The sequence below is a fragment of the Drosophila ficusphila genome, unplaced genomic scaffold (assembly GCF_018152265.1).
Source record: "Drosophila ficusphila isolate 14025-0441.05 unplaced genomic scaffold, ASM1815226v1 contig_198, whole genome shotgun sequence".
NCBI classification, from domain to species: Eukaryota; Metazoa; Arthropoda; class Insecta; order Diptera; family Drosophilidae; genus Drosophila; species Drosophila ficusphila.
The window spans coordinates 5,825,888-5,849,561 of record NW_025064092.1 but is presented as its reverse complement, the minus strand read 5'-3'; the positions used below and the strand labels follow the sequence as shown (position 1 = coordinate 5,849,561).

The following is a 23,674-nucleotide window of genomic DNA, read 5'->3' as shown; positions in this document are numbered from 1 at the left end:
TTATACTTATTATTTTTATTATTATATAATTACTATTTTTTTTTAAATTTGTATAATTAAATAAGAACTTGATTAATTGTTTCTTAAATTAACTTGAGAGAGAGCAACAAACAAAAAGAGAAAAAATATATTATATAAAATATTTTTCTTTAATCTATTTTTGTTTTGAAAGAAAAAAGATTCTTAAAAAAATGAGAAAACAAACAACAAAAACTATTGTGAAAAAACCAAACAAAAAGTTTTTAAATTAAACAATAAAAATGTAAAACAAAAAAACAACATTGTCTTAACTGTTTCCATTGAAAAGCTTTTTCTGTCTACATAATTTTTTTCAGTGTCTTGATAGAAAGCTTTCGACGTTTAATAAACATGTAGAATTTGTTGGGAAGCTCGGCTTAGAGTCTCGGTTTACTTTTGACGTTTTTCTATTTGACGTATTTTTTGAAATGGTGGTAACCCTGGATTTTTCGTTATTCATTGATATATTTTACATACAAAACATTAAATGTCAAAATGTAACGTATCTTTTATACATTTTGTGTTGAATAAGTAAATGAATAAATGAATATGTTGAGGTCATTCGAATTTAAAATGTTTTCGAATTCATTTTTATAATTCCAAACAATCCCATTATAAAAGTCAGGGAACTTTTTCCTTCCCAAAATCAAAACCAAAATAATATGTATTTTTCACTATCGCTTTATTAATGCCAATATCAAGTTGATAACAATAGATACATCAGCTATGTATATGTTTATGTATAGTATATATTTATCTATATTATATGCTTACAGATATCAGATATCATGACATATGTGAACTGCATCGCAAAAAAAAAGGTGAAACACCAATCAACCGCGCAACTTAAGGTAGCAAAAAAACAAAAAAAAAAGTGGTAAGAAATCCGAACCGATTCTTGTTTCGTTGGCTTTTTGATAACATTAGATTAGATTCATATACAAATATAATCGTAGGCTAAGTCAGTATTATGCATATAATAAAAACACGATTTCTCTCTCTGAAGGCACATAATTACAGGGGCTGGCGCCTTTTAATTTCGCTCCGATCTCGGATCCCCAACGGCCCCCATTTAAGGCGCGTTATGTTAAATCGGGGCAGGAATGGTTGGATATATATATATGAGTATATCTCGCATTAGAGGGCTAACTTTGCTATAGCAATTGAGTATATTCGGGTTATACGGGATGCATAGCAAAGTGCTTACAATGACTTTTCTGGGCGTCATAAGCAGGTGCCACTGTTGTTCTTTCTTAATCTAAATGTTTACAAGGTTGTTATTTTCTTTTTTTTGAACTGAGTGTCGCAAAAATTACTTAATTTGTTATAGATACAGGAAAATAAAATAGATTTTTTTTACATTTTTAGCACTCTAAAATTTTCGTTAACAAATAATATTTCGTTGTTCAAGAAAAAAAGTGGAATGTTCAACTATATAAATAAAAAGTTGTGTAAAAACTTTAAATAAAAAGGTTTCAAATTTGCCGAAATAACACATTTTGAAAATTAAATATAAAATAAAAGGATAACAATAGTTTTATATGATTTTCTAAATTAAAAAAAACGTTTTTCAATATTCCCAGAAATAGTTGCGACACTCGCGAGTTTTCCTCCCATTCGATTAGTTTGGATTTCGTTGCACGGTTTTTACTTTTGGTCAGGGGTGCTCCTCATAAAAGCACTCCTTTATAAGAATCCTCCAGGGGAATCCCATTTAGTAGGGATTCACTGCGGCCAAGCCGACTCTTCCGCCGGATCTTGCGAAAACGGGTTCTGCGTAACTGTGTCTATAACCTTTTGGCATTTGGCCCAAAGGCTTTCCGGAGTTTCCGCTGGAGGAACCACCACCACCTCCTCCTCCTCCGCCGCCGCCGCCCACTTCACCGGATCTGCTGGGCGTGGCAGCGGGCGAGGGATAGCGCTCCAAGTGGCCGCGATTGGAACCAGTTGTCGAGGGATTCTTGGTTTCCACACTTTGTAGATATTCTCGGGAATGGGCACGTCTGTCCACGGGTCTCTCCCTCTCCCTTTCCCTCTCTCTCTCCCTTTCCCTCTCCCTTTCCCTTTCCCTCTCTCTATCCCTTTCCCTTTCCCTCTCGTGGCGATAGGGATCCCTTGACTGCTCCCTATTGTAATCGCGATCCCTCTCCCGTTCTCTATCCCTCACTCCGCGCTCCAAATGTCTGGGCGGTTGCGTTGGTTCCGGCTCCCATTCGCCGCGGGATCTGGCCCTGGATCGATTTAGCTCCCTTGAAGATGGCTTCTCGCTGACCACCACCACCGGTGGCTCTTCCTCCTCGCTCCACTGCTCGTAGGTGCTCGGCGGCTCCACGGAACCGCGTCGCCTTCTCGACGAGGATCGATATGGATCCCGGATCGGAGCATCGCGTTCATCCAAATCCGGATAGCGATTGACCGCCGGTCGCTGTTCCATTGCCCGGAACTTGTCCTTGGCATCGTGGAATCGGTCGCGCTGGGAGCTCTGCTGGATGATCGGTGGCTCCCGGAAGTCGCGCTCCCTTTCCCGCTCCCTTTCCCGGGACTTGGGATTACCTTCTGCATACCGCATGCCCGTGGACTTCATCATCTTCTCCATGCTCTGGATGTACGGCAGACTCTCCGCCTCCCTGTAGGGATTGCGATCCCGCGAGTGATCCAGTTCGTGATCCCTTCTCCGTTCCCGTTCCATCTCCCTATCGCCACGATCCCTTTCGTGTCGTCGCTCCGTTGTCCTCTGACCCAAATCCGTTCCCCGGTGAACGGCGGCGTATTTGTTGTGACCCGCCGCACCACCGGTGGTGGTTGGTATCCCGGCGGATTCGAATGGTAGGTCTGTGGGCTCCACGTAGCGATGGCGATAGCGCTGATCCTCGCCAGCGTAATTCTTGAGCAGCTGCTGCTTCTTGCTGGTGTACTCCATGAACTTCTGCTTGTCGGTGAGGTTCTCCTTGCGATGGTGATGGTGCAGCGATGGCGCCACACCCGGTGGCTGGTGCGGATGCCCCAGTGGCTCACTGCCCGGATCCGAGTCCTCGAAGTCATCGTGGTTGTCCTCCAGTCGGGAGCGCGGCTTTCGCTCCCTTTCGTGGGAGAGCTTCTTGTTCAGCAGCCGATTGATCTCGTTGTATTTGTCGGTGTCCCTCAGTTTTGCTGGCTGATGATTTCCGGAGGATTGTCCGGAATGCTGTTTTTGTTGTTGCTCCTGCTGCTGCTGTTGCTGTTGTTGTTGCTGCTGCTCCTGTTGCATCACCCGATTGAACTTGGCATCGTAGTCAGCTGGACGCATTATTATCGGTTTGATCTCGTCCTCGCGACTCCAGGATTTATTTGAAATGGAAGCTGGAGTTTTGGTCCGCTCGCGGTCTCTTTCGCGGTCTCGATCCCGTTCCCGTTCGCGTTCTCTGTCCCGCTCACGTTCTCGATCCCTTTCCCTCTCCCTTTCCCGCTCCAGTTCCCGTTCCCGTTCCCGTTCCCGTTCGCTGGGACGCGGCTGATAGGGCTTCGCTGGCAGATCCCGAAGGTAACTATCCTCCGGCGGCTGGACGGCGCTCTTCCTCTTCAACTGTCCGTGGTGCGGAATCGCAATCTGCGACGGCTTCAGCGCGATCACCGAGTTGTCCGCCTCGTTCGACCAGTGCTCATCATCTGGAAAGGAGTTTCAAATTAGTGATTTCAATATTCAATCAACAATCAATAGGAAAAAATTTCTATCATGCATAGAAATAGAAATCATCTAATCCTAAATAAATAAATAATCCTAAATAGGAAATAAGAAAAATTTCCATAATGAATCGAATTCTTTTCTAATTGATTTTTAGTTTTCCTACCATTATACAACAATACATTCGACCTTCGTCGATATGTATTTATATTTTAGTACAAATTCTAATCTAATCCTAAAATATCTATAATAAACTTAAGCTTATTGGAATTTATTTAAATTTTCAGTTCTGCATTGAAATATTTGCTTAAAAAAAAAAAAAAAAAAAAAAAACAATTTATTGATTTCTAACACTCCAAATATTCTTGAATAAGAAAAATTCCCATAATGAATCGAATTATTTTCTAATTGCTTTTTATTTTCCCTACCATTATACAACAATGATTTGATATTTATTTATATATTTTAGTACAATTTATAAACAAGATAAGGGTTTATGAATATCAAATTAATTATTTTTTAAATTTTTATATATAACTTCTAAATGATTTATAATATTTTCTTCACTTTCTCCACATTATTTTGGTTATTTCCCTATAAGAAATAAGGATCTTCTTACCGCTGGAGCTGTTGAGTTCCTGTCTTTCGGGACTGGGCGCCAGATCGGATCCGATGCCGGAGGATCCCCGCGAGGAGACCTGCTTCCCGTTGGCATTGGCGGCTGCTCCGACGGCTCCGCTGGCGGCTCCCTGCACCTGCCCCTTGGGCGCCCCGCCCACAATGAGGGCGTTGCGGCAGCGCCTCAACTCGATGGCGGTTAAATTGCCCTTCGATCGATGCACTGTATCGTAATCCCGGGGAGGCAGCAGCAACGGTGGCCCATTGCCATTCAGTTTGGCTCGCAGTTCGGCGGCCAATGAATCGAAGAGGTCGCTATTCTGCTGGGGGGTCAGCGGTGGGTGGTGCAGCGGCGGATGTGGGTGTGGATGGGGGTGGGGGTGGTTGTGGTTGTGTGGCTGCTGTTGCTGTTTCCCGTGCGGCGGCGATCGGGAAACCGGAGAGTTTCCACCGGCCAGGCCGTGCTCCTCGCTGCACTCCGATTCCCGGGTGCTGTTGCCCGTATCGCTGCCCAACGAGCTGCTGAATCGTTTGGGCGACGACGTCTCGTGCCGACGACCTTGATAGCCGCCCGACGATTGGGACTGCAGCTGGTGGTGGTGCGATCCAGGACCACCGCCCGCCGACGAGGCCTTCCCATTCGACTCGTGGCGCTTCTCGCTGCCGCCGTTCATGGGGATTGGTGGCAAAATTCCCAGTCTGGAAATAAAATAAAATAAGAGTGAGTATTTAAATTTAATAAGATAATTATAAAATTCGGAAAATCATTTAGGAGTGAGTGAGTACATATAAACTTTAAATAATTATAAGTAATTATAACAATACAAAAGTATAATAACAAAACTAAAACTAAATAATTTTTAAAATAAATTAGTGATGAGTGAGTTCCATTTAGGCTAAGAATAATAATAAGAAAGAAATTTAAATGGTTTTTGGTATTTCCCTTTTTATTTTCCATTAAACTTTTCGAAATATTTTCATAATTTTATCTACATTTTTTTGTTTGCCCCATAAAAGCACCTCAAATGTGATTAATCACAGCTCGCCACTCAAGTTCAAGTGCTCGCACCGTTAGCTACCAGAATTCTGCATATTTTTCCCCTCTCGACCAGCGAACATTTTTCAACATTTATCGATGGTGACAGCCTGGCTGGGCGGCAACTTTGAAACAGAATTTCCGCGAAGCCATCGAGCGAACTTCAAGTGGCATTTAAGATATTTAAAGTCATGGACTTGGACGCTAATGTGTTGGATGTGAACGTGGAAGTGGATGGGAATGTGAATTTATAGATGTGGATGTGGGTGCAGCGTGGGCGATGCCAGAATCGCTGTGGCTGTCTTCGTGGGAATGCGGCAGACAGTGGAGATTGCCATTGCAATTACCGGGGCACTGGGATCTCGCTGGGAGTCCAGGTTCCCCATTATCATCGCCATCATCATCATTATCATCATCTGCATCTCTATCCAATCCCCATCCCAATTTCCATCCCAATCCCCATCCCAATTTCCATCCCAATCCCCATCGCAATCCCCCATCAGGTCGATTATCACGATCGTCATGTGTTTGGGTGAGTGTGTCTAATGGAGTGACTAAGTGGCCAAGCTGCCACTGCTGCCACTGCTGCCACTGCTTCCTGCTTCATCCCGAAGCTGGCGGCGAAATTAATTAAGCCTTGCATAACAAAAGTCCCCAGCAGTTGCAACTGGCTGGCAAGTAACTACAGCTGCGCACAGCCAATTACCATAAAAATATAATACGGTGTGCGATAACCCCAGCTAAGCGAAAAGTCTCAACTATATGTTTTCCTGAATATCGATTTCAAAGAGATATAGATTCAAATCCCATAACATAGTTTTGATCCGATTTAAAAGTGGCATACCTCTTTGAATTTATTATTTAAATATGTAACCAGCTGCATCATTAGATTATTTTCTATTTTTTGGTGGATTTTCAGAAAAGTGTAAAAATTCAATCACTTCTTAAGCCACAACTTTGCTAATTTTTATCAGATTTATGAGTAGTATACCTTGTTGAATTTGTTATTAAAATAACTATTTTTGTGGTTTTTTATGACTCCCACCCTTTTCAAAATGGCAAAAAATGTATGTGCTATTCAAGGGTGATCAAATGGAGGACCCACCTGGTCTCCAGCTCCTCGAAACGCTTCTGGTTGTCCGGGCGGTTGATGAGGATCTGCAGCTGGAGGTGCAGTGCCTCCGCCGTCGTCTCCGAATCGCATCGGTAGGCGTGGACGTGGAGCGGACACTTGGTGGCCGGATTGTAGAGGAGCAGCACGCAGGCGACGATGTCATCTGTCTGCACGGAGCTGGTTATGGCACTGTGTGGAATCAGGTGCTTCGAGGCCCCCTAAAGAATTTATTTTAAAAAAGGTATTAGTATTTAAAAGTAATTTTTGAATATATATGTAAAACCAGATTTTATCTGGAAGCTACTTTTAAATATCAATTGGATAGTTAACATTTAAACAACTAAAAAGTAAATAAAATCAAAACAAAAATATGAACTCATCTTTAAAACTATAAAAATTAAGTTAATAAATTTTAAAATAATACAATTTTAAATAATTGACATATAAGTTTTCTGATATAATAAAAATAATAATATAATTGTTAACATTTGAACAAGTAAAAAGTAAATAAAATCAAAACAAGAACATCTTAAAAACTAGAACAATTAAGTTAATAAATTTTAAAATACAGAAAAATAGATTCAGTTTTTATCTGAAAGATACTTTTTAATAGTAGTTGTACTGTTTTAAATAATTCTCATATAAAGCTTTCTGATATATTTGCAATCCCCGGGAATTCCCTTGAATTGTTGCAATAAATCAAGTGTTTTTCTTTCATAGAACGATCCGCTCACCTGGACGATCTTGATGCCCTTGTGGGACACCTGGAGCGTGACCTTGAGCGGCTCCTGGCCGCGGGACCTGTCCACCAAATAAGGCAGGACCGAGTTGATGACGCGGGCACCACGCAGCCCCTTCGCCTCCTCGGCGCCCAGGAACCACACATAATAGGAGGCCTTCTGCACGTCGCGACGCAGGCGCAGCGCCATCTTCAGGACGGAATGTGCAACTCAGGCACACTCGAAGAAAATGCGGCAGCTATTCCAAATCAGTTTTCTTGTCGATGATTGGGTGCAAATGCAAACTGGCATTTAGAGAAGCTGGAAAAAGATGGGGATTATTCAGAAGTGTGGCAAGTACAAACAAATTTAAATAAATTATGACAGATCCATAAAATTGTTCATAAAACCCTCAATTTAATTACAACTTAGCCTCATAAATTAGCGAGTTCTAAGGTAATAACATGTTTTCTGTATAATTAAAAACGAAGTCAAGGCAAGTAAATATTAATTACAATTCACTTATCGAAATCAAATAATTTACATAAGCCTGAAAATCTGATTAAGATTTTATGGTTTTATGAACCCGAATGGCAGTTGAAATTTCTAATTAAAAAACATGTTTGGCAGTTTGTTTACAAAGGAATTCCTAATGAATGATTGCATAAAGCGTTGAAAGGTTAAGTAATTAAGCAAATACTGATAATTTGCTTTAAAGACTATTATACAAACAAACAAACAGTTTTAAATAGTTCATCTGTGAAGCTATATGTAGTAATAAAAAACTTTACTTTTAAAGTGGTTATTGATTACAAAAAATGGTGCTTAAAATTTGTAAATTCATACAGTCTTAAATGAACAAAAAATAAACTACGTAATAGTATTTAATTCTTAACGATTTCTAACAGAACCAACCGTTAATTTCCCCCAAAGAACCCATCCCAAATCGGAAGACTTAAGTGTTTATGGAAGACTCCCCAAAAACATAATCCCATTAGAGAAGAGTGTCTGTCTGGCGGCCCACGTACGAAGCTATATATCGGTAGTCGAGTATGATTAATGACACTACAAATCAGATCTTAATGTCAAAGAGGAAACGTTTCAACCGGGGAATTTTAATTTGATCGAAAAACGACTGAACAAAAACTGGAATGCAAATCGATTGGTGGGGCAACTGTTTCTTTTTTTTTTTTTTAGATAGTACAGTGAATACGGGTAACGGCAAACCAGATGGATTCAAATGCAATCTCGTCATGTGTCATAATTCTGTGAGAAAACGAGAAAACAAGAAAACGATCCGCGGAGGAACATCAAAACTGGGGCCAAAATAAAAAAAAAACCGACCAAAATCGAACCGGCCAAACCAGCGAACGGTATTAACCCGTCACACAGGTGTTGGATGTTGGATGTTGATGTCATTTAAATGTACAGAGAAAAAATATGCCTCCCTATATATTCAGAAACATATAATTTCATATTTAAGAATCAATTTAAATATCCTTACCTATATTACAAACAATTAGTAATTGCTCAATGTTAGGTATTGAATTATAATGCAAAATATAATATTCTTTAAAACTAATCAAAAATATTTCCTGTGTATGAGCTGCGTATGAGATTCTCCCCTAATAACTTTTATAATCGATGATTTTGTGGGACTTGTTGTTGGCCGACGTGTAGGCCAAAAGAATCTTGTTTTTTCAGTTATGCATTCAGCTCAACAACAAGGCAAATAAAAACCGCAGAGGAGGTGGTTTTTTATTGTGTGCTTAAAAAATTTACATACGATCCAAAAGTCACCGAGAAGCACATATATATATTATAAAACTGACTGCCCACAAACGATATTATTAACCTCAAAACTGATCTAAATATATTAAATATTCCAAAATGCATGATAATAGCAAAAAAAAAAAAAAAACAATTAACACCTGAGAGATTGTGAAAAACACAGCTGGCCTCTAGAAATGCGATTAAAATGGCAGAAGCTCTATAAAGAAATTTAGCAGTACGTGATGTTCGCTTGGCTTGAATTACAATAAATTAAAATGTTAAATTTCGAGCTATTTTTTTGTTGGCTTAAAGCGGATATTATCCACAAAGAGAATTACTTATGGAAGTCAACAATTGTCAATTCGTTTCGATTGGCAATAAATTGGAGTATATGTCAGGAAGTATAGGTATTAAGTCATGGATATATTGTGGTTTTGTGCAATTATCTGCGCATTTCTTGCGGTCCAAACTTGTTTTAAAACCATTTCCTATGTGAGAACTTTGATTGATGGCCCACTGAACTGGAGGTTTGTTTTATTTACGCAAGAAAACACATGATGTCTGCATTTTTAAGGTGTAAATTGGAATTTTTAATGAATTCTGGAAATATTTTATGCGAAACTGCTTATAAATGAAGATAGATGTATTTTTATCTGAGGGATTAATATTTATATTTTCGGTATCCAAAACCATGGCAAATTTATTCTGGATTTCCCCGCAGAACTTCGTAGCTGAAAATCTAATTAAATATTCTGTAAACCAGTTCGGAGATAGGAACTCCCTTGGAGCCGCAAGAAAAAACCCCAAATAGACTTCCATTTTACGCGAATGTGATGAAAGAGCCATGTTCGTACAGCAGTTGAAGATATTAGCATAAACAATCCGTTTGCTGATCAGCCAAGCAGCAAATAAACAATTTGCAAAGAGATCTTTTGTTATGCCGGATTGTGTCTGTCTGTTTGTCTGTCTGTCGGCTTGTGTATATGGTATATGGTATATCTGGGCGATCTGTAGAATCATCTGTCCATAATAACACAAGTTTCACGTCTCGGCGCATTGTGCTTAATTTTTTATACCCAAGACAAGTTACGATTTAAAGATTTGATACCGCGAATAGAGAACTACATTTTAACAGCTTTAATAAATTTAATTTAACATTGTTTAGATTAAACGGTAATGTATTTTGTATGCAAAGGTTTTTAAATGTTTAAAAATAATACAGATTCTGTTTTTTGTGGACTATATAACTGTTGTTTTGTTGGCTTTCAGATCTATAAACATTAGAAACTATTGTAACAATTAATCTTTTATAAAATTCAACAAATAAAGTTTGGTTTTAAGAAAAAACAAACGAGTTAAGTTAAGTATCTTAAACTTTTCAGAAACATGGATTTCTAGGGGCTTATTCATAATGTGGTAAATTTCTACACAGAAAACATGTTGATATTTTCATAGATGGCTTTTAGCTTCAGATCTGTATGCTTTATTAAACTCCCAATCTTGTTAACTGATTTTCCGAGTTTTTCAAAGAGTTTCTCACGAAAACCATTTTGTTTCCGTGCATGCAAATTAAGAGTTCTTTGGGTGTTAACTTGCGGTTCTTTTTTTTTCCGCTGGCCAACAATTGTCTTTTGTTGTTCGCCTTTTTTGGCCAATTATTGGATTTGTATTGCCATTTTTGTTGTTCGGCGTGGTTTTGTTCGGTTTGGTTTGGTATTTGGCTTGGCTCATTTCTGCCCGTTTTATAAATGGGTTAAGCGCATTTTGTGCTGCCTTCTCGATGCGAATTGGTAACACAGTCATACACACATACACACACACTCAGAGGCTTTGGCACTTGCACTATTTGTTTGCTCGTTTGTTTTGTTTGTTGTTGTTTTTATTTTATTTTTTTTGTTTTTCGTTTGGTATTTATTCTTTCTCCGCTTTTGCTCCATTTTTGAGCTGAACTCGATCAATGAACCGTTTAAAGCTCTCTCACACACACAAACAAACACACGTACGCACGTACACACACAGTTGCGTCGAAGTGGAGCGTTTAAATTTCTAAAAAACTTATTTGATTAACGGTAATGGCCAAGAGAGTCTTCTTTCTCTCAGCCCGCACACACATAAGCACACACACCAATGCACAATAGAACACACACCAGTACACACCTCAGTGTCTATGAGTGGTTGGGAAAAAAAAGTTAACAAAAAGAGCTCGCTTCAGTCGCGTTCTTATTGGATTTTTTCAACCGCGAACAGACGTCTCAACGCTTCGACCGCCAGCAATCGACTGACTTGGCTGACTGCCTCCAAAACCTCTCGCAGCCCACAGCTCTCGACCGAGCCGTAACCCCCGCCCCGATTCCGATCCCGCCGATCCCGCCGCTTCGAAACCCGCTAAAGTCGCTACACTGCAACAAAATGTTCATGTTTGAAAAAAAATAGCCAGTAACCAGTAAATTTAATACATCTTTTTCAGCATAGTAATTTTATGGGAGAACAAAAATAATCATAAACTCAACATTCGTTTAAATAAGATGGTTTACAGAACTATAAAGTGGATTTTTATTTATGGTTGATTTTAATTACGAAAGCACGAATTTAAGTACAACTGTTTCATATTATTCACTTTTATAAATTTGTATTTAATAAATACAATTTAGAGTTTTAATAATTTTTTAATTCTATCTGGCTCTTAAACAAACATTTGAGTTCCATTATCGCACCTGCTCTATGAATTAATACATATTTTCTATTTAATACTATGCTTTTTTTTCTGTGTAACTTGCACCAACTTGGCCCGAACGGAGCCGAGCCCGAACTTGTTTTTTGGCTTAGGCCGCAAAGAAAGTCAAGTCGCGCGTATGTACGGAGTACCCACTGCCTTATAAGGCACAGTGGGCTGTGTAATCTTTTAATTGTTATAGCTGAGGTAAAATTGAGGTGATCACAAAAAAAATTTGCAAGCGCCACAGCTTAAACATTATAATGTTTTCAACCAAAAACCATGAATTTGTTGATATTTTACTATATTTGTGATACTAAAATTTAAAACCATATAATACTTTTTTTTATGACAGAAGTTTCTTATGTTTTTTATTATAAATACATTTTTGATTTAATTGTACATAAAAATTTTTGATCATCGGCCTTTAAAGTGGTCCATGGCCTTACTCTATTTAACCCCTTATCTTATCTCCGAGATCGAAATCGATCACTGTTCTATTGCAATTTATACCACTGTGCAAGTGTCTTGATTGTGGAGTCTTGTGCTGGAATGTGTTGAAATTAAAAGTTGTTGGGTTTTTGGGCGCAGCAGCGTCAACTTCGCGGCCCTGGCCAACGTGTTGCTGTTTTGTTACCGCCGCTGCCGCCGTCGACGTCGCTGCCGCTGCTGCTGCTGCTGCTGCCACTGCCGCTAACTTCTTTTTATTTTTTGGCTTAGACAGGTGTACAGACGCTATTGTTGTTGCCACTGGTTGGTTGGTTGCTTGGCGGTGTGGTTGTGGTGCTATTGATATAGCATTGAGCACTTTTTGAAAAGCCGTCGTGCATTCTACAAGTTTTCCAGCCACCACCACCATTTGGCCAACATTGATTGTGGTTGCAAAAAAAAGAAGAAGAAGAAAAATAGACAACGAAGAAATAAAGAAGGAAAAGACTCGAAAAAAATGAAAAACTTGGCATTTAACTTGGACTTTTTGGCTAGGCGAGTGAAATCCGCATTTTCAAAACGGAAATGCTCAAATTTAGCCAAGGTGTCGATTCGGTTTTTGGCCCAGTTCTCAATCAAGTTTTTTTTTATTTTTTTTTGTTTTCGAATATTTCCTATGCCCGATTTATTGAGTTTGATGAATGGACGAACTGACAATGTGAAGTCAACTTGTTTGCGGTCCGGCGGTTTAATTTGATTCATGTTCTAATCTGATGGAGTGCGATAAAACGGCCAATTTACGAGACAAGCGTCCAAAGTTGATGGGGTATTTATTTTATAGAAGCACAAATATGTGTGCCAATAGCTTCATTAGAATCTAAAAAAGATAAATTATCATTTTCTCTAAGATTTTTATTAAGATTTAGCTTTATCTTCATTTTGTATAGGAAATCCCAATTTTATTCGTGTAATAACTTCATTTGCGGCTAAAGTCTTCTGTAGTTATTTCCCCTTTACCAATTAACCCTCGTATCTTCTTATCTTCATCTGTAGATTTTCCATTATTGCGCCAAATGAACTTATAACAAGGTGTGGTGTGCGTTATATTTCCTTCTAAACCACCGAAAACCATCAGTGTATCCTCAATTAACTGAAGAAATTGCTCCATAAAAATTGTTGTAATGCATTTGGTCAAACAATGGTTTTTGGGCCGCATTAACAGAATGATGAGGCATAATTTATTGGACGCTCAAAAACGACCTTTTTCGTATCGTTTGGCTCTTTAGGTATTTTCAAGATGGATTTTCGGCATTGCTGGGCGAGATACAAAAATAAAGTAAATGCCAATGCGAACTCGTGACAAAAGTGAAGACTTTACAGGCCAGGTCTTAACACATTGTAAAAACACCAAGAGAAAAAAAGCCGTGATAACAATTTAATGACCTTGTGATCTGGCATATTTGAGGGGCCCATAAATGCAGTTTCGGCACGTTTTTTTGGCCAAAGATTTCACCAGCCATTTAGTTTTATTTTTTTCTGTTCATGTTTTTCTGACAAATCCCTGCTAACCCGCTGACATGAAATGGGAGAGAGAGAGGCACTCAAAACAATTGTCAAATGGAATTTCACTTTTCTTCGGCGATGGAAAACTAAAGACAAAAAAAACAAAAACAAAAACAAGCAAAAAGGCAGCTGAAAAAATTACACATGATGCGATGATACGAGACATGATAATTTGCAATTAAATTCAGCTGGGAACTGGTTGCTCAAATATTTATATATTTTTTGGGAGAAATCAAGAGATAAATATGGCCAAGGCCAAGGAAGAAGCCGAAGTTTCGGTTGGTCTTGGCTTTGCTTTTGGTTTTGGTTTTGGCTTTGGAGTGGGAACCACGCCCCGAGCTCTACTAACTGATTTGTATGGCAGCAAGTGGCTTTCTTTCTTTTGGGTGCGACGACACAACGGGTTGTGCGGTGGTTAAGCGCTTTTAATTGAATCGCAATGGGGCGGACGAGAAGTGCAGAGGCGAAATATGTATGCGACATGCACTGGAAAAAAATAACCACTTAAAACTAGACAATATTTTGAGAAGTTTTGTGTGGTTGGTAATGGAAATTAGTGCTGATAAATGGTTTCGAACTACCTAAGTGTTGAACAATAGTTATTAGGGATCTTAAAGTTGATGTATTTTTAACCGGAATTTATATTTATAAATTCCCAAATTCGAAATACTTTTTAACTATGTTTTGATTGTATTTTGTATTATGTTCTGTATCAATTTTCTTTGCAATATTCAAATAAAATACTTATACAAATTAACTGTATGATTTATTTCATTTCCACTGTCAAGAATGTATAAATTTGAGCAATTTCTAGCAGTGTACCTGTAGGCAGTGCACAAAGTGACCGAGAGTCGAGAAACGCGTTAAACCGCTTTTGATTTTTATATGTGGCCGGTGGTAAAAGTGGGTAATCATCATTAGCGGAGGCAAAACCAATCACTATGCCATCTCTCCGTTGAGAAGCCCCCATACCACACACCATACTATATACTATAGCATACTATAGCATAGCATTCCGATTGCGATCCCGATCCCCATCCCGTCCCAACCATCCATCCATCCATCTATCCACCTGCAGATTAGGCCTCGGTGAGAGTGCGACACAGAGTCAGTCGATGGAAATGGAAATGGAAATGAAAATGGAAAGATACAAATTAAAACATTGCCAGCCATGTGGCTGCCCACTCGATTCGATCTTTCCTTCTTGTTTTTTTTTATCTTTGAGCAGACAAGTGAAATTCACCTGGCTGGCTCTTAAGCTTCTAAGCCGAGCTCCGAATTTGTCAACGAGACTTTCAATTACCGAGCGGAAAGTGAATTTCTCCCAGCTCTGCTTTTGTTTTTTTTTCTTCTCCCAATTTGCAGCTCCTTAAATCCAAATGTATCTCGTGCCTCAAATTCAATTACTGTTCGAGTGATTTTCACCCAGTGAATTTCTCTTCTTTAAATTACAGAGGTTTAAGTTCATGTTAGGAGACAAGGTGAATTAATTATAATTTTTGAAATGTATTGATTTGGTGTTGCAACCTAATCTCTTTTATACAAAATCATTTTCTTTAAAATCATTTAGATATCTAATCTGTTTTGTATATTGTTATGAGGCACTTGTTTTTTTTTTTTAGCACTACACTTTTCTGTGTTTTATTTTCCCCAGTTTTCCTCTTTTTTTTGCAAAAAGAAAACCTTATTTCTGAGTGGCTCTTTCCGAATTTCGCCACGTAAATGCCCCCGATTGTTATCCTACTTGGCTGACGGGCTCTCGAGCAACTTGGCAACACTTTTGCCACAACAAGTGAAACTCACTTGGAGCTCCTCGAAGCGCCAATTCCGAATCTTTTGGATCCGAAGTGGAAACACTCTCTTGTCAGCGTTGTCGTCCCGTACCGTTTGCACCCCCTAAAAAGTTCCACTCTCGGGCGACGAGCCGACAAAAGAAATTTGATCTATTTCACGTGATTAGCGCAATATAAATTGCTTTCCAAGCTGGAGAAGCCGGTGGAGAAGCCGGTGGAGAAGCTGGAGAGAAGCGGTGAGAAGACAGTGGAGAGATGGAGAGATGACGACGGAGATTCGCCGGCGGCGTCCATCGATTGAAGATTGGGTGAAAACGTATTTGGGTATTTGGGTGTGTCGTAGAACATCAAACCGCACATAAATAGCCCGAATTCAAATCAAAAGTCGAGGGCGTGCCAGCAGCTCCTTGAAAATGTAGATGAAGCAAGTGATTGACTGCGAAATTAATTTGGGGAGATCGACTCGAGCAAAAGTCGGATGAATCGCAATGAATGCGATTCAATTTAGCTGGGAGAAATGGAAATGGAAATGCTTTATGCTCGTGGCGGTAAAGATTTCTTGGAATTTTATTAAGTACAATTTCTATTTAAATAAAGTAATGCCGAATTTGTTAATTAAATTTACTCAAAGTAATTTGTTTATTGAATAATTTTATATTTGAAATAAATACGAAAAACATATATTAGTTTCATAGGGTCATAATATTTTTTTAAGATATTCAATGTTTACTTTTAGGTAATTTATTTGGGAAACTATTTCTCATCGCCTCTTTTTTTGGCCACACCTCCTTAATACTCCGATAAATTGACCGATAAAGCGAAACATCAATCAAAAATCATGGCTATCTTGGTCAACTTTTTTGATTTCTTCTCCTCTCATGCGGGTTCGCGTCGATAGGGGGCGCTTTTACATAAAGCAAAGGCCATAGAAACAAAAGCCGAAAACCCAATTCCAATTCCAATTCCAGTCCCAGTTCCGATCCACTATCGCACAATCAATTTGGACAATCTTTACGCGGTGTTAACGCTTCGTAACTTTGCAATTACGATCTGGGAGAAGTCGGTTCATTCGATGCGGGCACCTGTAGCTCAACTGCTCCCCACATAACCGAAATTAAATGATATAATTACTCTCGTACTGTTCCAGCGACCGCTATCCAACTTTTCTCGCTCCCCATCCGCGGTTTTATTTTATTTTTTCAGTCTTGCTTCAAGAACTTTTTCGGACGCGTGTCTTTATTTTATTTCATTTGATCCCTTTTGGGTTCTTTCTCTGTTGGCTTTTGGGAGCAGCCATTACTTTTGGCTCGACTGATTCCAGGAATTGTAGATATAATTTCGGGCACAAGCCAAGCTTACTTTATAACCCCGAAAAAACAATTCCACAGTTTAAAGATCTGAATAATTTACGAAGAAATTTTAAGTAAACAGCAACGTAGAAAAAAGTTTTAAAAACAGATCAAAAGACATTTCTCAGGGAAATTAATTATCAAAATTATTAAAATAATATAGTTTATGTACCGCCCTTTCTCCCTTTCGCAAAATCCAGCATAAATTTCTATTTATATTAAAAATTATGAAGTGAAAGTGCGGCGGTCAGTCACTCGATCGGTCGATCGATCGGTTGAACAGAAGGCGAAATCAATTACTTGTCGGTAAGTAAATGCGAACATTTATTTGTTTATTTACCCCGCCCATTTGAAGGCGACACTCGAAGCCATCTCGGTATTCGTATTTATCGACTCATTACACATTATTTACCCATCACTTGTGCTTGTTTTTCGTGAGTGTCTGATGCATTGCATTGTATAATAAACAACCACAATAATTATAATTTCCCTCTAATGACAGCGTATAATGTGTAAATAATTGTTGGGCAAAAAACAGACGGCTAAAATAATGTAAATAAGCGTGCGCAAAAAATAAAAAACGATTTAGCAATGATGGGCTGGTCCGCCACAACTTTGTCAGCGCAATTAAAAAATATAGCAATTAAGTCTAAAGGCCGAAAATGTTATTGCTTTAACCCCGAATATTCTATATGCAAATTAAAGAGTTATGTATTTTTTTTTTTGTTCGTTGGATTCAAAAAAAAAAAACGTAACAAAACTATCGATGAATCAATTAAAGCTGTGATTTGTCTAATCAAATTAATCTATTACAAAATTCGGAATCCTGTTTTTCAGGTTCTTTTTATTTTTGCTTGGATTATTTTAACGAATGGGAAAAAAAGTGCATCTTCTGTGAGTTGAAAATTCCTCCTCGCTCGTGCTGCCTCATCAACTATATTTAGCCCGGTATTTATCTCAATTAAAATGCTTTCGCTGCTCAATTCGAAATGCTAATGCCAGTGTGAGATCATTAAGAATCCCCGATAGCTCACTCCCAAAACTCGTTTCTGCCAATCGATTTGGCCAATGCTACACCCATCGATTTAGCCTCCTTCGATGTGCGACCATGTGTGTATATATTACATCACGGTATATTATGCGCAAGACCATAAAGAAACCCCCAACGAAACCTAATCAACATGTGAACATTGAGACGGGTTTTTCTCTTTTATTTTTTTTTAGTAGGGTTTACTCTAGGGTTTTGCTTCCTGATTGCTCCTCGGCAGCTGACAGGTGCTGATTAACCCACAACTCTTGCGTTGAATTGCATTGCGTTGAGTTGCGTTGCATTCGCCTGCATTTGCTGCAATTTAAATGCCAAAAGTTTTTCTTTTTTTTTTTCCACCAGCTTTTCCCTGCTTTTTGTCATTCTCCAGGTGCGTGTGCCATAAATAACTCGGGAATTGGTCCCGCTCGCAGTTTCAGCATCTCTCAGTCAACTTATGTAAGTTTCGTCGGAGTCCAAAAAAAAAAATTGTAAAAAAACCGAAAAAGAGATGAAAAAAAACGAAAGACTTAAGACGCGAACTTTTTTGCTTTCCTGGTTTCTTTTCTGATTTCGTGTTGATGTTTTTTCGGAACATTGTTGCTCTTCGAGTGGATATTACTCTTTTGTTCAGAGGGCTTAGAACAAAGTTAATAATAGGGTGAAGAACACCTTTCTCTATAGGGTGTGTTATTAAGTGCATGATAGTAGTATCTTTTGTAGCCAAGAAATATGCGAGAAAAGTATATATACTTCATTGCTTCTTCTGGGTTTCAGTTAATATAACTTTTAAAATACCTTAACAATTCTAGTTTTTTTACATTGATTAAATATTAAATATATTGTATTTTAATCTTTAACCCAAGAAAGCTTTTATATATAATTTTTGAAATAAGTGTATGCCATTCTTCGACTTCTTGGCCTTTTTTACCTTCTGGTAACTGTTATTGTGCGCTGCTTCTACCCATTTCCTATTAATTTATGTTAATTATTTTTAAAAGAAAAAGCCACACCATGCCTCTTCTTCTTCTTCTTCTGTCTTCTGTCTTCTGAGGGTTTTGGGTTGCTGGGTTGCTCTCTTCCCTTTGTGTTGACTGCCTCTTTTTTTTTTCTCAGCTGGGCACACACAAGTTCACTGACTTGTTGACAATGAATTGACAAAAGCCCCCTGCCCCGCCCCCTCACCCACCCATTCCCCTTTCCCCTCCCCCTTTTGGATCTCTGGCGGCGACAGAAGATAGCGGTTGGGAAAGAAGAGTTTGAAGACGAGGAAGCGGGAAGTGGAAAGTGGGAAAGAGGCATCCACAATGAAGATGATACCACAGAATGCCGGGCCTAAGTACATTACACACCACACACACACACACACACACACACGGGGTGCCAGGTGTGTGTGCGAGTGTGGCAAGAACACTTTGCAGAGGTGAAAGAAATCGCAGACGGAGGGTCAAGTCAGCAGTTCCAATTGGGGTAAGTTTTCTTTTGTGTTTCGAAATTTTATAGGTTTAATATATAATAATATGTATATAGTATTATTTTTAATTAAAAGTTTAACTCCTTTTGTGGAAAATTAGAATCCATAATGGAAATACTGTTACATTTGTAAATAAAAATTTGGGAATTTTAATAATCTATGAATTACTAACAATTATTTAATTTTTTGTTAAATAATTTTAAATATAAAATTTTTCTTATCGGGGCTTTTTTATTTGTTTTATAAAAACTAATAGTAATTGATCATTTATATTATATATTATATATTTTTAGCTATTCAACTTAATAAATCAACCCTCGCACTTGTCGTCATGCCTCCGAAGACACCGAAAATTAAGACGATTTACCGACAGACGAATCGAAAGATTCTTTTGCTTAGATTCTTTTAGCGAAAAACTGCGCCTGCGGCATCCACAAATTAAAAGCGTGTATTCAATTTTTTATTTCGCTTAGAAATTGATGCCGATAATGGTGATTATGATGATGATGATGCCGGCTATTGGTCAGATGGCTGATGTCATGGCAGGATTTCGAGCCGGTTTTAAATTTGCTTCTTGTTGGGTAATTAAAATATCTCTGCGGCCGTCGGATGCGGGAACCAGCACAAAAACCGCTCAGAATTGAGGTCAGCGTTTTAAAAATAAACCCACAATAAACTGTGTATATATAGAGTTTAATTTAATTTTGTATTATTTGTGGAAAGTTCAAAGGAATTTTTGTTTATCATCAAATGACAGGCGAATCTGCTTGGGAAAAAAGCAGAGAGTTATTCCGCTGAAATATGCAAATTATGCTTTTAGAAGATGTTGAGTGTTAAAATATATTTTTTTTCTAACTTCAACTTGTCTCATTTCATTCATAAATTGTATTTATTTGGTTGTAATCATATAAATTGCAATCAAAAATTTGTTTGTCACTTGAATTATTTTATTTGTATTACCAAAAGTTTTAAATTTGTTGTTATTTTTTCTTAAAATCTTATGCGTGTCTCATTAATTATCTTTACATTTTATAACCACCGTTTTTCTTTTGTTTGCCTGATTTTTTTTTTCTCGTTTTTCTCTCGGCAAACTGTAAAGTGCCAAAAGACGCTGGCCATTTCCGCTAAAAGCCAGAACTTTGGCACAACACCTGCTCGAGAAAAAGTGGGGGTGTGGGGGTATTATTTCGCCCAAGCTTGGCTGCAGAAAAAAAAGAAAAAAACTAAATCGTATATACACCTATTTTCGAAGCTCTTGCCCTCAATTGAAAGGCGAGCTGAGCACTCGAAATGACTTCATTTGCACGACTCTTGTTGTTACTTCGTCTTTTTTTCCCCCTGTCTTGTTATTTTCTTTGTTTTGCTTATTGGCTGGCCAACAAATCAAGGTTAATAGCTGACGTCTGGCCGCGCTTTTCCCTCCTCTCTCTCCTCTTTCTGCATCGGTTCACTATATAGTATATAGTATATAGCTGAAGTGCGTGTGCACACCTTTCCAATCAGCCGGGCCGTCAATCAATCAGTCCACAAATTTGTTGTCATGCACGCAATTTGCATAGGCCAGGCTAACTGTAATCGACAGTGGTGGTAACTTGGCCTGAACCCGAGTAAACCTCAGCCAAGCCAAGTCCCGAAGATTGGTAACGGTCACGAGCCGTTTGCCTCGCCCACGTTTCGAGTTTCGAACGTCTCGCATTTTGGTCAACATACCATATATATTGTCACTTCGACATGTTCACTGAGCTTTTAAGGGGTGCTGAAGTCTCAAATTGGTCGAAAAGACAGCCATACGCTATTCAGGAAGTTATTTTTAGGGACATAATCAGATTTGCAAAACCACTCAAGACTTTGGTAACGCAAAAAAAATGAGTATTGCCAAGATACTTAATGGAAAAATCAATAAGTGGAGAAATTTAAATTCCGGATATTTTACAATGAAATATAAAATGATCACAACTTGTTATTTTTTTCTTTTTAAGAAAATGATCACATTAACTTTATTTAATTAAATAACGAACAATTTTAGCATGTTGATATAATAACAAAATCCTATTTTAAGAGTAAATCCCTTGGTTGCCATCATCTAATTCGTTCCAAATTGAAATCTCTTTCATAGGCATTAAGCCTGAAATGTGATTACCTTTCCGATGGCTAACCCGGCTAATGAAGCCAATTTATTAGGCAAATTTACGACAAGTGTCTCCGCAGGTAAATCAAATCAGGTAGCAGGTAAAAATAAAAAGCGAAAAATAAAAAAACCCGAAGAGAACCCCAATGGATTTTGTGTGTCAGCCACCTTTACTTTCCACTCATGTCTGCCCAATTATTTGTATTTCTTTTCATTCAATTGCATTTTAACCTTCAGCATTTCTCAATGGATGCGATGTTGTGCAAAAAATCAAGAAAAAAAAAAATACCTAACTGCAAATAAAAAGTGTCGGTGGATGGCATTTTTGATTGACATCGGTTTGGTTTGCCGACTGAATTCGCTGGCGATATTTGGTAGCCTCTCCTCCATGGGAGCATTATATCTTCTTTTTTGTTTGTTTGCTTGTTGTTGTACTTTTTTTTATATATATTTTTTTTCTGTGTGGCGGCATTGGTGAAAGTTGTTGCCTGTCAACTTCAAACATTTGAATGTTTAATTGTTAATTGTATTTCGTTTGCATTTCGCTGACACGGCTTTTTGGCTCAACCTCTGACCTTTTGGGCAAACGTCCTTCAGACTCGACTTTGAATTCAGTTTGGAGTTCGTTTTTGGTATTTGGTTTTTCGGTTTTCGGTTTGTGTGGAACAGGTGAGCGTTTGCCTTTCTCCTCTCTGCAGTTTTTTGGCCCAAGTGTTCGATGGTCTTTTGTTGCCATTTTTGGCATGATTATGCGAACATGCGAAATCGACGCGACGCCACTTTCATTGATCTCCCCTCGCCAACGAGAAATATGTGAAAAACAAACAAACGTGCTCGAAAATAAAGAAAAACCAGATAGTTAAACACAAAACTCACAAAAAAAAGCGCAAACAAACTGTTAAAAAAACGTTGGCCAAAACGAATATCCATCGAGACAATTTCACTTTTCATTGTCTTGTCAACAGGGTTTTGGATTTTGGATTTTGCGGGGGCTTATTGTCTTTGGCTCCTGCGGAAAATCATCGATTGGAAATTACCCGTGCCTAGGATGCATTTTCCTTTTATGGCAATCGACTTTCGAAATCAAGGGGAGTTCACTTTACCAACTGAATTTTAAGTACATATTTCAAAAAAAGAAAGAAATACATTTCCCATAAACATTTTATGAAATAAAAATTATAATAAATCGTTTTTGGCTGGAAAGACCTTTTAATTCTTTGCGTTATTTATGTAATCCAATAAATAAGTAAGGGCTCAATAAATTTAATCATAAAGCAACAAAGTTAATTAACAATAATGTTTTGCTTGCCATCAATTGATTTAATCGCATCCAATCTAATCCAAAATAAAGTGATATTTCTTTGTTGGAAATAATAGCGAATGACAAAACAAATGCAACCAGTTTATGATGATTCAAATGCAAAGTGCATTGTCTCGTTGGAAATGATTGGACATTATGGTTTCTTTTTCCGCGGATGCACACACATGTGTGGATATCTCTTAATATTCACTTAGTGGAAATTTGTGTTGTGGCTTTTTGGTTCATTAACATTTAGCTTTCTACTGTCAGCAAATTAACGTCTAAAATATTTGTACGTGATTTCAAATGCCGCCTTTTGTTGAAGAAAATTGTGTTGTGCCTATGTCAAATGCATTTTGTGGGAAAGTCGACTGAAAAGGAAAATATTTAAACATGACAATGGCACAATTTATGTAAAATGCATCTAAATATTTGTCTTTTCTTTTGTGCCCCATGACATCTAATATATTTCCCTTTTTTTTGTTTTGTTGAATGAACTCTAAGTTATTTGCGACCGAAGGAAATGGAAGTGTTGCATAACCTTTGTAAAAGAAAAATTGAATACTTACCGACATGAAGAAATAAATAGTTCGCTTCGAAATATTTGAAATATTCAAATATTTCCACAGCTCGGATGATGCCTGCAATAAAAATTGTAATTTGTTAATAACAAACAGACAAATGCCAGACAATCACTCAAATGGCACTCCAAAAAATGTCATAACAAGCCCACAAAAAACAAATGACAGCCAAAACAAATAATAAAAAACAAAACTGCAATTGAAATGCCACAGCTAAATGGCAACGACATAAAAGTCTAGACAAAAAATAAGAAAAAATGTCAAACCTTCACGAGACGAATATTTTTTTCTCTTTTCGTTGGACATTTAAATCGATTCCAATTTGTGGCCGAATAATATTAATATTTGTAAGCTTTTTAATTTAAATTTACCGTGCTG

The 23,674-nt window shown here is 38.0% G+C and overlaps 1 protein-coding gene across 2 annotated transcripts; it reads right to left on the bottom strand.

The window, feature by feature from the left end:
* Positions 1-1,400: 1,400 nt before the first annotated feature.
* On the bottom strand, positions 1,401-23,356 carry LOC108088682 (zinc finger CCCH domain-containing protein 13). Of its 2 annotated transcripts, none has more exons than XM_017186623.2 (5): positions 23,285-23,356; positions 7,182-7,487; positions 6,439-6,665; positions 4,299-4,996; positions 1,401-3,663 (listed from the first exon to the last, which is right to left on the bottom strand). In XM_017186623.2, exons 2-5 carry the CDS (start codon positions 7,374-7,376, stop codon positions 1,733-1,735), a joined length of 3,051 nt encoding a protein of 1,016 aa, XP_017042112.1. In that variant the 5' UTR covers positions 7,377-7,487; positions 23,285-23,356; the 3' UTR covers positions 1,401-1,732. The 2 variants fall into 2 exon arrangements, with proteins under 2 accessions (XP_017042112.1, XP_017042111.1); XM_017186622.2 differs by lacking the exon at positions 23,285-23,356 and adding an exon at positions 11,097-11,213.
* Between the last annotated feature and the right edge of the window lie 318 nt (positions 23,357-23,674).